This window comes from Doryrhamphus excisus, linkage group LG12, assembly GCF_037039965.1.
Source record: "Doryrhamphus excisus strain RoL-2023G ecotype Guam linkage group LG12, RoL_Dexc_Guam_v1.1, whole genome shotgun sequence".
NCBI lineage: Eukaryota > Metazoa > Chordata > Actinopteri > Syngnathiformes > Syngnathidae > Doryrhamphus > Doryrhamphus excisus.
In genome coordinates, this window is record NC_136368.1 from 19,549,917 (window position 1) to 19,564,119 (window position 14,203).

Below are 14,203 nucleotides of genomic sequence, written 5' to 3' on the forward strand. Positions count from 1 at the left end.
CTATTAGCTGAATGACTGAAACTCATCTGGAGGAGAGAACTAACTGGGATTGTCCTTTGGGAATGCCTTGCCCCCATTGTGCCATCCTCCACGTTAAAGAAAAAAACAAATCACCGTTTTTCTCTTCCAACCTAAATGGGCATCTTCCCGTATTTGCCAATAAATAACATTTTAACAGGGAGAATCTGAGGCACTTTTAGTCTTCATTACTAGAGCCTGGCAGTTTGAGTCAAGTCCATAAAAAGAAAGTCAAGTCAATTTTCAACACTAACACAAAAGAGATGACGATATGGAGGAATTAGGCCAGAATCCATCATGCTAAATGTAGCCTTAATTACTTTTACACAAACCAGCATACTTTATTTTGATGTTATAAAGTAAACTAGCATTGTAGCATGAGCTTTCAACATCCATCCCAGGTTGGGTTGCAGCCTAAGCAGGGAAGCCCAGACTTTGTCCAGCTCCTCACGGGTGAATCCGGAGGTATTCCCAGGCCAGTTGAGAGACATAGTCTCTCCAATGTATCTTGGGTTTCAACCGAGGCCTCCTACTGGTCGGATGTTCCCCCGAAAACAACCACAAGCGCCCTGGAGGCATCCTACACCAGATACCGAGCCACCTCATCTGGCTCCTCTCTCCGTGATTTTGTCCTTTCTCTTGGCCGAAATGCTCGGATTCCATAGCCTCCTTCCCTATCACGACTATTCTGTTACGATTGGTCAGGGCTTGAAGGTCATCCCCACCCCCGTGTTGGAGAATTCGGTGTTGAACAGTGCCTTTGTTCATGAAACAGTTGTCCAGGAAGTGTGAAAGCAGATGAACAGTGACCGTGAGGTAGGTCTTTAGCTCCCCGGAAAATAAAATAGCTTTCCATTACTGCCTGACTTGTGTTTACATACACAATTCTTACATCGATTTCCATGAAAAAGAAGTTATTATCTGGGAAACAATTAAAATTGGTTCAATCCCACCCTCGAACATCTCTGTGTGGAGTTTGCATGTTCTCCCCGTGCATGCGTGGGTTTTCTCCGGGTACTCCGGTTTCCTCCCACATTCCAAAAACATGCTAGGTTAATTGCCGTCTCCAAATTGTCCATAGGTATGAATGTGAGTGTGAATGGTTGTTTGTCTATATGTGCCCTGTGATTGGCTGGCCACCAGTCCAGGGTGTACCGCGCCTCTTGCCCCGAAGACAGCTGGGATAGGCTCCAGCACCCACGCGACCCTAGTGAGGATAAGCGGTAGAAAATGAATAAATGAATGAACTGGATGACCACAGGGCAAAATATGGGAGTTTCACAGGAAAATAAAAGGGTTGTTGAATTAAAATCAATTCCACATCAAGTGATGATTTCCGAAAACACATATAGAAAAAAACATTGATTAGTATTGACTACACAGCACAGCAGATTATTAGCAATTTGCAAAGACCCCCCCTGTTTACCAGATGGAAGGAGGAAGTTAGCATCAAAGGTGTTGCTATTTTCTTCCAACTGCATGACGGAAGGAAATATTTGTCATGCATTTGAGTTTACAGCAAACAAAACAACACGTCAATGCAAAGTTGAGCCTCCATCCAAGTGTTGAACGCACTTTTTTTTTTATTACTCAGGTGTCAAATGTTCCCATTCAAAGAAGGATTCAAGAGTAAATGGTCACATTAAAAAATATATAAAATCAACAATAAAAAAAAAATGGTTACACGGGTGGAAAGAAATTGGCTTCCCGTTGAGTAATGAAGAAAAAAAAAAAAAATGCACAGAAGTCCGGATTCATACCTGCATGTTCGGTTTGCACACCTCTGCAGCCTTATTATAATCATCTCAGAAGTCTTTTTTTTTTTCCTTGTTTACTAGCCATGCATACAAGTGACAGATAACACACGTTCGGTCAGTTTCTTGTTGCAGCTGGCGCTTCCAATACAAAATATTTACACTACCTTGAATGAATTAGTCTTTAGTATCATTACAACCACCACCTTTGCTATTAGTTTCTATAAGGAATACTTTGAGCACATAAGAAAAAAATGGCATTTCATTTGGTGGGAAAATGACCAACAAAGGTGCGATGCCGAGATTAGATCAACATTTCTTGAATTGACTGTGGGGTGTTCTGAACTCCTGCTTTCATATTGAACTGCATGAAGCACAACGCTTAACATAAAACATAGGGAAAAAAAAAAAAAAGTTCTGAAATTTCTGCTGGTTCGAGCCAAGTAGTGCACTACGTTTTAAGTTCGATTGCATCATGATTTACATTACACAAATGAATAATTCTGCACTTTTAAAGCAAATTGTCTGAAATTGTGTGGAAGACTACGCTGTTTAACTTTAAAAAAAAAAAAAAAAAGTGAAAAAAAAAAACAATAAAATGCTTTTAGGTCACCTCTTTGGTTCAGCCCCCGGCGATGAGTAGAAAAAACACTGCACAAAATGTACACAAATCCAATCCTTTCTAAATATTTGAAGCAAAGGGATCTAGGAAATCTGCTTCTGATGTTGTGTGCTGGTTTCTCACAGTAAATGCGTCATGGAAACAAAAGCGAAACCACATTACGGTGAAATGTTACCTTGGGAAAAAAAAACCAAAAAGAAAGGAAATCCCTTAAAAAGGTGAAGACAGCAACATAAGGCGAGGGTATGTTGTTTTATCCGTCGATGCCATTCCTCACATGATGAATATTAGGCTTAAATCAAGCCAATGGCGTTCAACCTTTTAATTGGCATGTGCATGTGTGTGAGCGTGCTAAGTGCGTCTCTCTCTCTCTCTCTGCCGCCATCTCCTCTCGCCGCCATTGTTGGCTATTGTATATTGCAAGACGAGCAGCAGGGGTCGTCCTTGTCAGGCTGGGCGGCGTAGTCCATCTGCCGCACGATCTCGGCAAACAGTTCGTCCACCATGGTTTTGCTCTTGGCCGAGGTCTCCATGAAGGGGCAGCCCCACTCCTCGGCCAGGGCCTGGCCCTCGCTGGACGAGACCTCCCTCTCGCTCTCCAGGTCCACTTTGTTGCCGACTAGGATCACGGGAACCTTCTCGTACCTGAGAGCATCACACAAACGTGTCAGTTGAGGGGTTGGTTGGTTTTCTACTTAAAAATAGTATCATTCAGATAAAAAATGGAGGATAAGGAGGGCCTTGTGTGTGAATTTCCCTGCATTTATCCAAAAGGAGACTGAGGGCAGAAAGAAATCGGACTTTAGACTTATTTTTAACTGCTTGTCCTCGAATCCTACATCGACAAAGTGCTACCAATGAGCAAGCAAAAGCTAAAAAATGGAGGAGAAGGGGGGCCTTGTGTGTGAATTTCCCTGCATTTATCCAAAAGGAGACTGAGGGCAGAAAGAAATCGGACTTTAGACTTATTTTTAACTGCGTGTCCTCGAATCCTACATCGACAAAGTGCTACCAATGAGCAAGCAAAAGCTAAAAAATGGAGGAGAATGAGGGCCTTGTGTGTATATTCCCCTGGATTTATACAAAAGGAGACTGAGGGCAGAAAGAAATCGGATTTTAGACTTATTTTTAACTGCGTCTCCTCGAATCCTACATCGACAAAGTGCTACCAATGAGCAAGCAAAAGCTAAAAAATGGAGGAGAAGGAGGGCCTTGTGTGTGTATTTCCCTGCATTTATCCAAAAGGAGACTGAGGGCAGAAAGAAATCGGACTTTAGACTTATTTTTAACTGCGTGTCCTCGAATCCTACATCGACAAAGTGCTACCAATGAGCAAGCAAAAGCTAAAAAATGGAGGAGAAGGGGGGCCTTGTGTGTATATTCCCCTGGATTTATCCAAAAGGAGACTGAGGGCAGAAAGAAATCGGACTTTAGACTTATTTTTAACTGCGTGTCCTCGAATCCTACATCGACAAAGTGCTACCAATGAGCAAGCAAAAGCTAAAAAATGGAGGAGAATGAGGGCCTTGTGTGTATATTCCCCTGGATTTATCCAAAAGGAGACTGAGGGCAGAAAGAAATCGGACTTTAGACTTATTTTTAACTGCGTGTCCTCGAATCCTACATCGACAAAGTGCTACCAATGAGCAAGCAAAAGCTAAAAAATGGAGGAGAATGAGGGCCTTGTGTGTATATTCCCCTGGATTTATACAAAAGGAGACTGAGGGCAGAAAGAAATCGGATTTTAGACTTATTTTTAACTGCGTGTCCTCGAATCCTACATCGACAAAGTGCTACCAATGAGCAAGCAAAAGCTAAAAAATGGAGGAGAAGGAGGGCCTTGTGTGTGTATTTCCCTGCATTTATCCAAAAGGAGACCGAGGGCAGAAAGAAATCGGATTTTAGACTTATTTTTAACTGCGTGTCCTCGAATCCTACATCGACAAAGTGCTACCAATGAGCAAGCAAAAGCTAAAAAATGGAGGAGAATGAGGGCCTTGTGTGTATATTCCCCTGGATTTATACAAAAGGAGACTGAGGGCAGAAAGAAATCGGATTTTAGACTTATTTTTAACTGCGTGTCCTCGAATCCTACATCGACAAAGTGCTACCAATGAGCAAGCAAAAGCTAAAAAATGGAGGAGAATGATGGCCTTGTGTGTATATTCCCCTGGATTTATACAAAAGGAGACTGAGGGCAGAAAGAAATCGGATTTTAGACTTATTTTTAACTGCGTGTCCTCGAATCCTACATCGACAAAGTGCTACCAATGAGCAAGCAAAAGCTAAAAAATGGAGGAGAAGGGGGGCCTTGTGTGTGTATTTCCCTGCATTTATCCAAAAGGAGACCGAGGGCAGAAAGAAATCGGACTTTAGACTTATTTTTAACTGCGTGTCCTCGAATCCTACATCGACAAAGTGCTACCAATGAGCAAGCAAAAGCTAAAAAATGGAGGAGAAGGAGGGCCTTGTGTGTATATTCCCCTGGATTTATCCAAAAGGAGACTGAGGGCAGAAAGAAATCGGACTTTAGACTTATTTTTAACTGCGTGTCCTCGAATCCTACATCGACAAAGTGCTACCAATGAGCAAGCAAAAGCTAAAAAATGGAGGAGAAGGAGGGCCTTGTGTGTGTATTTCCCTGCATTTATCCAAAAGGAGACTGAGGGCAGAAAGAAATCGGACTTTAGACTTATTTTTAACTGCATGTCCTCGAATCCTACATCGACAAAGTGCTACCAATGAGCAAGCAAAAGCTAAAAAATGGAGGAGAAGGAGGGCCTTGTGTGTATATTCCCCTGGATTTATCCAAAAGGAGACTGAGGGCAGAAAGAAATCGGACTTTAGACTTATTTTTAACTGCATGTCCTCGAATCCTACATCGACAAAGTGCTACCAATGAGCAAGCAAAAGCTAAAAAATGGAGGAGAAGGAGGGCCTTGTGTGTATATTCCCCTGGATTTATCCAAAAGGAGACCGAGGGCAGAAAGAAATCGGACTTTAGACTTATTTTTAACTGCGTGTCCTCGAATCCTACATCGATAAAGTGCTACCAATGAGCAAGCAAAAGCTAAAAAATGGAGGAGAATGAGGGCCTTGTGTGTGTGTATTTCCCTGCATTTATCCAAAAGGAGACCGAGGGCAGAAAGAAATCGGATTTTAGACTTATTTTTAACTGCGTGTCCTCGAATCCTACATCGACAAAGTGCTACCAATGAGCAAGCAAAAGCTAAAAAATGGAGAAGGGGGGCCTTGTGTGTATATTCCCCTGGATTTATCCAAAAGGAGACTGAGGGCAGAAAGAAATCGGGCTTTAGACTTATTTTTAACTGCGTGTCCTCAAATCCTACATCGACAAAGTGCTACTAATGAGCAAGCAAAAGCTAAAAAATGGAGGAGAATGAGGGCCTTGTGTGTGTGTATGTCCCTGCATTTATCCAAAAGGAGACTGAGGGCAGAAAGAAATCGGACTTTAGACTTATTTTTAACTGCGTGTCCTTGAATCCTACATCGACAAAGTGCTACCAATGAGCAAGCAAAAGCTAAAAAAAAGGTGTTATTGTACTGTTGTACAAGGTGTAGATTTGTAGAAGTATTTTTCAAGTCAAGGACCCGGCATATCTCTGCTCAGCCGCATGTTTCACCATAAAATTAGCTCCCTGAGAGAGGAGTCTATTTCATTTTGAGCTACTCATATGAATACGCAAGTGGACTTTAATCTTAAATAGCCTCTTGCCGAAAGAAGACGATGTTTAACCAAGAGGGGGATACGGTTCATCCTACAGTACATTTAATATAGTGAATAAGGAATAGGGAATATTCATTCATCAAATGCCAGACTATGTTATGTTATGTCTATGTTCATTCATTTATTTTCTACCGCTTTTCCTCACAAGGGTCGCGGAGGGTGCTGGAGCCTATCCCAGCTGTCTTTGGGCGAGAGGCGGGGTACACACCTATGCACAATTTACAGTATCTAATGAACCTAATGCTGGTTTTTGGATGTGGGTGGAGGAATTCTAGCAATCCCATGACAGCGAGAAGGACCCAAAAGCATACCTCCCAATTGTCACACTTACAGTGTTTCATCAGTAATCTGCGCTGCTGCCTGACTCAGCAAAAAAAAAAAAAAAAAGGACAGGGAGAGCCGACAGAAACACTTACAGTGATAGGGACGGGTATATGACAAAGATTCCTTGATCAACCATGGAGAAAATGACCAATTCATCAATTGTTACTTTGTGAAATACAGTCATCCCTCATTTATCAAGGTTAATTGGTTCCGGATCCGGCCTGGAAAACGAATTTCATTGAGGTAGGATTCAATATGAATAAACTGAATACTGTTGTAGTTATACTGAATATCTTTGTAGTTCTGTTACAGAGAACCTAACTGTGGTTTATAACATTATTAGAGCCCTCTAGACATTAAATAACACCCCTATAATTACCTTTTATATTTGTATTATCCAGATACAGTAGCTAACAGAGAAAATAAGACATATTAGAAATAAATAAATAAGATAACATAGACATAGGGTGGCACGGCGGTCGTGTGCACAGCTAGGAGACCAGGGTTCAATTCCACCCTCGGCCATCTCTGTGTGGAGTTTGCATGTTCTACGTGTGCATGCGTGGGTTTTCTCCGGGTACTCCGGTTTCCTCCCACATTCCAAAAACATGCTAGGTCAATTAGCGACTCCAAATTGTCCATAGGTATGAATGTGAGTGTGAATGGTTGTTTGTCTATATGTGCCCCGTGATTGGCTGGCCACCAGTCCAGGGTGTACCCCGCCTCTCGCTTGAAGACAGCTGGGATAGACTCCAGCACCCCTCGCGACCCTAATGAGGAAAAAGCAGTAGAAAATGAATGAATGAATGTTCTTCTTTCCGGGTTGCACGGCGCTCGAGTGGTTAGCACGCATACCTCACAGCTAGGAGACCAGGGCTCAATTCCACTCTGTGTGGAGTTTGCATGTTCTACCCGTGCATGCATGGGTTTTCTCCGGGTACTCCGGTTTCCTCCCACATTCCAAAAACATGCTAGGTTAATTAGCAACTCCAAATTGTCCATAGGTATGAATGTGAGTGTGAATGGTTGTTTGTCTATATGTGCCCCGTGATTGGCTGGCCACCAGTCCAGGGTGTACCCCGCCTCTCACCCAAAGACAGCTGGGATAGGCTCCAGCACCCCTCGCGACCCTAATGAGGAAAAAGCAGTAGAAAATGAATGAATGAATGTTCTTCTTTCCGGGTTGCACGGCGCTCGAGTGGTTAGCGCGCAGACCTCACAGCGACTCCAAATTGTCCATAGGTATGAATGTGAGTGTGAAAGTGTTTTTTTTCTATATGTGCCCTGTGATTGGCTGGCCACCAGTCCAGGGTGTACCCCGCCTCTCGCTTGAAGACAGCTGGGATAGGCTCCAGCACCCCCCGCGATCCTCGTGAGGAAATGAATGAATGAATGTTCTTCTTTCTATTAGAGTAGCTTATGCAACTTGTGTGGCTCACTGGGGGCCTCATTGTTACACAGAGACATCTGGTATACAGCAGGGGGGGCTATATATAGTCATAATAACAGAGGAGGAAACTTGTGCTCCCAGGAGGTGTGAGACACTGGCTGCCAAAGATACCCAAGCTCCAAGAGCCTTGGGGGAAAAAAAAACAAGGTGTTGACCACTCAGTGTCTGGTCTAGGCATTCACACTTGACAGTAATATCGATACAATATATACTACGTTATGCAGACGTATTGTATATGTGACAAATAAAGCACAAGCCTGACAATATGGTAAGTTTGACACAAACACAGTAAACAACATGTCACTAGCCTTGAGCTTGTGAGTCCCGGGTCGCACACGCTGGTTTACTATGACCGCCCCATTCCCAGACACATCTCATATATAATGCATGATGCATCAACTCACATAGGTCTCGCTGATGGATGGCGAAAGACATCACTGACTGGCTCAAAACTCGCCTTTTTGGTTTTAAACAACGCTGCCAAGATGCAAAGGGAGGATAAGAGGCGGCTTCTTCACAATCGCTATTTTAGGGAGGTTCTGACTGAGTCAGAGAATTACAAGCGTCTCTCTCTTTTGGCACATGTGAAGATATAATCGAGATCCCTCCTGTGTCTTTTGTAAACAACCTAAGACAGAACGCTGTTTGAAAAGAAGATCAAGGACGGTATTTCAAAAATGGGGATTCTCCCATGGCGCTACAAAAGTGGCGTTGCCGCTTTCTTCGCTGCCTGATGCTTCAAACAGATGACAGGGACTTTGTAGCCAAGAGTATTAAAACTAGTAGTGAAACAATTCCTCGAGTAATTCAAGTACCTCGATTACAAACAGTAATCAAGATTTTTTCTGCCTTGAATTTATCTAAAAAATGAAACTAAGTCATTCATTCATTCATTTTCTACCGCTTATCCTCACAAAGGGGGGGAGCTGGAGCCTATCCCAGCTGTCTTCGGGCGAGAGGCAGGGTACACCCTGGACTGGTCGCCACCCAATCACAGAGCACATAGACAAACAACCATTCACACTCACATTCATACCTATGGACAATTTGGAGTCGCTAATTAACCTAGCATGTTTTTGGAATGTGGGAGGAAACCGGAGTACCCGGAGAAAACCCACGCATGCACGGGGAGAACATGCAAACTCCACACAGAGATGACCGAGGGTGGAATTGAACCTGAGTCTTCTAGCTGTGAGGTAACTTGCGCGCTAACCACACGACCACTGTGCAGCCGTACAAAAAAAGTTCATTCATTCATTTTCTACCACTTATCCTAACGAGTGTCGCGGAGGATGCTGGAGCCTATCACAGCTGTCTTCGGGCGAGAGGCAGGGTACACCCTGGACTGGTCGCCACCCAATCACAGAGCACATAGACAAACAACCATTCACACTCACATTCATACCTACGGACAATTTGGAGTCGCTAATTAACCTAGCATGTTTTTGGAATGTGGGAGGAAACCGGAGTACCCGGAGAAAACCCACTCATGCACGGGGAGAACATGCAAAACTCCACACAGAGATGACCGAGGGTGGAATTGAACCTGAGTCTTCTAGCTGTGAGGTAACTTGCGCGCTAACCACACGACCACTGTGCAGCCGTACAAAAAAAGTTAATTCATTCATTCATTTTCTACTACTTATCCTAACGAGGGTCGCGGAGGATGCTGGAGCCTATCCCAGCTGTCTTCGGGCGAGAGGCGGGGTACACTCTGGAATGGTGGCCAGCCAATCACAGGGCACATATAGACAAACAACCATTCACACTCACATTCATACCTATGGACAATTTGGAGTCGCTAATTAAACTAGCATGTTTTTGGAATGTGGGAGGAAACCGGAAAAAAACAGGGAGAACATGCAAACTCCACACAGAGATAGCCGAGGGTGGAATTGAACCCTGGTCTCCTAGCTGTGAGGTCTGCGCGCTAACCACACGACCGCCGTGCAGCCCAACTACAATTGTAATACTAAAATATACAATTTTTTTTTTCATTTTTGAGTGTCTGGAACAAGGCATTGCACTGCATTATTTCTTATGGGAAAAATTAATTAGCGTATGTAGGGCCATATGATTTCCTACACTAACAGAATCGCGGACAGAATCGCAGCATTGGCCAATAAAAACAAAATTTTCTGTTGATAATGGTTTCATTTTTTGCATACACTTTATAATGGAATACATCACACAATACAAATTGCAGTTCCACATGTCCAAAAGGAGTCGGAAGAACATTAGCCACGTATTTAACCTTTGTATACACCTCATTCCAAAAGAAAAGTGCCAATCCGAATGAACATGTCATCGGTTTCACGGGGGTGGAATATTCCTTTCCCAAATCCGATTGAGGTATCTTGTACCCGCTCAAATGGAAAGGTATTAACATTAAAAATTGGTGCCAATTTAACAAAATAACGAGGCACGATTAGCAGGCCCTATGTTAGCCTACAGTGCCTCTCCACATCAGGAGGTTATGATGGCCGCTAGCCGCAGGTAAAGATTATAGATAATGGATGGATGGATGGTGGTAAGGGTTTTTCATCAAATTCAGTACAAAATGTGCAAGTCTCCTGCAGAAGGGCTGTGCAAACATGGAGGTTTATCACTTGATCTCCTCGCTTTTCCTCATCGCTCTCTGACCATGGCGCCGATATTTACATAGCCGCTAAAGCCACCAATCACAAGAGTGTCCCTGGAATGAGGAGTGATGAGGTTTCACGGCGCATTCACGCGGGGTCCACCGTGTAATCATGTGTACCCGTAGCCTCTGATGGATGCTGACAGGCTTCAGAGAGCGAACGATGCACGGCCCGGCGCCCCTGGCCTCTGTTGATGCGGTTTGTGACAGGTCACCAATGTTGTGTCAGCGAGGTGGGACGGACATTATCTGGAATTTTTAACGACTTCATGGAAGAATGTGCTATGAATTTGTGTCTCTTTGTCGACGTTATGACCACATTTAACATAATCTCAACTTTGCACTTTTAAAATGCACATAAAGTAGCAAACACTACGTGTAGGAGTAGCGTGTCAAGTGTGCAAAGCTTCATGCTGGTGTTAGGCGTGAAAAATCACAAAATCACATAATAGCCAGGCTGCATCTGGTGTGTGAGAGCACACATGTATACATTAGCATATAAACACACAGGAAGTAGCATCTCAGCTCATACGGGATGGAAACACACCGGCCTCATTACTTCATTCATATTTGTGGCGGTGTTAAAAAGTAGCAAACATTATGGTAAGTGTTATTTGTGATGCTTCGTGTGTTTCCATGCTAACACTTTCTTTTTTTTAATGTAGAAGCATCAAGGCCCACACAAGATCATAAAAGTAATTGTGAAATAAATCAATAAATGTTACCATCATATAGTGGGCTCTGGCCGGATAAACCGGGGATGGGACGACGTGTTGACGTCATCGACAAAAAAAAAATAAGTCGACACAAGAACTGCATGTCTTCACTCAGAATTAGCGTTGGGCAAAACCGTTCATTTCAGTTAACAGGGTCATTACGCTTCATTCAGTAAAAAGAGCCGTTCATTTCGGTCAATTGATCGTTAGCCTGTGATCTCCCCCTGTGCATAGACCTGGTCAGTCGAGTCGGTCCGTTCACTCATGTTCACGTTCGTTCCGACTCAACAGCTCACCAACTAGTGCTGTGTCGGTCATAAAGAAAACGGCCGACAGTTTGAATGGGTATTTTATGGGCGAACCGCCCATTCGTTCGCAAAAAAAGAACTAGTTCTTTTGACCCGTTCGTTCACAAACACCACACCACTACTCAGAATCAAAACATGGCGGCAGCCACGGCAACACGTTTCAGTAAGTCCGGACAGAAGAAAAGATTGCGCAACAGAGTATCCAAAGTATGGGAATACTTCACGCCAAAAAGGTAATGATGCAGTGGTTTGTGACCGATGGAAACCGGAAAAAAACAGTGAGAACATGCGAACTCCACACAGAGATAGCCGAAGGTGGAATTGAACTCGGGTCTCCTAGCTATGTGGCCTGCGCGCTAACCACTCGACCAAGCCATGCAGCTCACGGGTGCTTCCTCAATAGGTGCTGGTGCGTCGCAGTCGTGCTTTTGTGATATGTCATGTCAATTTTTACATAGGTCACAAACCACCGTATCATTACCTTTGGACAATTTGGAGTCGCTAATTAACCTAGCATGTTTTTGGAATGTGGGAAAAAAACGGAGTACCCGGAGAAAACCCACATACGAACTCCACACAGAGATGGCCGAGGGTGGGATTGAACTTGGGTCTCCTAGCTGTGAGGCGCTAACCACTCATCCGACTGCAGGTACACTTACAGAAAATTTGTATTTTTCGTATTTTTGTACGATAATAATAATAATAATATAATAATTAATAATTTTGTAGAAATGATAATCATTCATTCATTCATTTTCTACCGCTTTTTCCTCACGAGGGTCGCAGGGTTGCTGGAGCCTATCCCAGCTGTCTTCTGGCGAGAGGCGGGGTACACCCTGGACTGGTGGCCAGCCAATCACAGGGCACATATAGACAAACAACCATTCACACTCACATTCATACCTATGGACAATTTGGAGTCGCTAATTAACCTAGCATGTTTTTGGAATGTGAGAGGAAACCGGAGTACCCGGAGAAAACCCACGCATGCACGGGGAGAACATGCACCGAGGGTGGGATTGAACCCTGGTCTCCTAGCTGTGAGGTCTGCGCGCTAACCACTCGACCGCCGTGCCGCCCAAATGATAATCATTTAATCTTTATTTGAGATTCTCATGTGATGCCACAAAAATTAGATTATATCATGTCTTTTCATTTTACATGGGGCAAGTTCCGGGCAAGTAGTTGTCACCTTAAGGATTCCCCATGGGTAAGTCATTTTTGTTTTTAATGTAGAGCCCTGAATATGCTTGTTAAATAAAATATGTCCGCCCACTAACATGACCCTGGTTATCCCCCTGGTTTAGTGACTAAAAGGTGTAGCTATTCTTCAACAAAGTGGAGTACAGAGGGAGATGTTTTCATCGTGTTATGAATGGGAGACTTCATTGAGATCATATTGAGGTGTATTATGATAGAATAATGGCTGCAGAACACACCAAAATTGAGCCTGTTGGCCTATTGTACTGTATATAGAGGCCCACCCTTGCACCATAGGGCCTATATGTATGTATATGTACAGTATGCATGTGTGTGTATGTGTGAGATTCCACCAACCTTTTCACTCTTATGATCTGGTCTCTCATGGGTTTTATGTCCTGGAAGCTCTGTTGGTTGACAAGGCTGTAGACCAGAATAAACCCTTGGCCGTTCTTGATGTAAAGGTCCCGCATGGAAGCGAACTGCTCGGTACCGGCGGTGTCAAGGATCTCCAGCACCGACGGCGAGGAGTCCACCTCGATCTCTTTGCGGTAAAAGTCCTCTATGGTGGGGTCGTACTTCTCAATGAACGTCCCGGTGACAAACTGCACCGTGAGGGCGGACTTGCCCACGCCTCCGCTGCCCAGGACCACTACTTTGTACTCGCGCATTGTGTATTCAATCAAGCCGTGTCACATTCACCATTTTGTGTGGCCGTTTAAGGCGGTTGTTGATGATAACACAGTCCGAGCTCGCCTCTCTTCTCGGCTATGGCAGAGCACAAAGACCCGGCGCTCCGACACGGGGCTTCATTGTGGCAAATTCCCCCCCACGCAGGCCATGAACTTGACGGCTACACCACCATTCGTAAAGTGGTGGGTACGAGGAAAGAAAGCTATTGTTTTTCATGTGTTTAGACACAAAAAACAACAAAGTTGTGTTCAAAAATACCAAGACTTACTTGCCCCCCCTCCTCCAAAAAATAACCAAGGAACGTACGCGCGCTTTCAAAGCAAACCCGGAAATAGCCGCGATAACTAACTAAACACTTTAACGATTTCTATGTTTCTTTTTCACCATCTCGACCGCGGCTCTCCTTTCCTCTCCAGTGCAATGCCAGCCGCCATAGTCTCGGGTGGAGACCCACGGCCGCTGCGTAAGCAACCACCCCCCCCCCCGGGTCCTCTCTCGGCTACCGTAGCGAGGCAAAAGCGCCCGCAAGAGCCCGCCCTCTTCTTTCCTGTGATTGACGTTTGAGAACACCAATGGCGGCGTCAGTGGTGTGCTACCATTGAATGGGAATCGAGAGTAGCGATTGGATGTTTCTTATTTCCGTTCATGTGTTAAAATATAGATATATATATATATAAAAAACCATCATTCGGTTGCCCCAGTGACACAAGAGCAGCACCCGTCCAATCA

The 14,203-nt window shown here is 44.1% G+C and overlaps 1 protein-coding gene across 1 annotated transcript; it reads right to left on the bottom strand.

Annotated features, from left to right (window-relative positions):
• Positions 1-1,564: 1,564 nt before the first annotated feature.
• Positions 1,565-13,976, bottom strand: LOC131135420 (ras-related protein Rap-2a). Its single transcript, XM_058081222.2, has 2 exons — positions 13,139-13,976; positions 1,565-3,039 (listed from the first exon to the last, which is right to left on the bottom strand). The coding sequence occupies exons 1-2, from the start codon at positions 13,450-13,452 to the stop codon at positions 2,802-2,804; spliced, it is 552 nt and encodes a 183-aa protein (XP_057937205.1). The 5' UTR covers positions 13,453-13,976; the 3' UTR covers positions 1,565-2,801.
• Between the last annotated feature and the right edge of the window lie 227 nt (positions 13,977-14,203).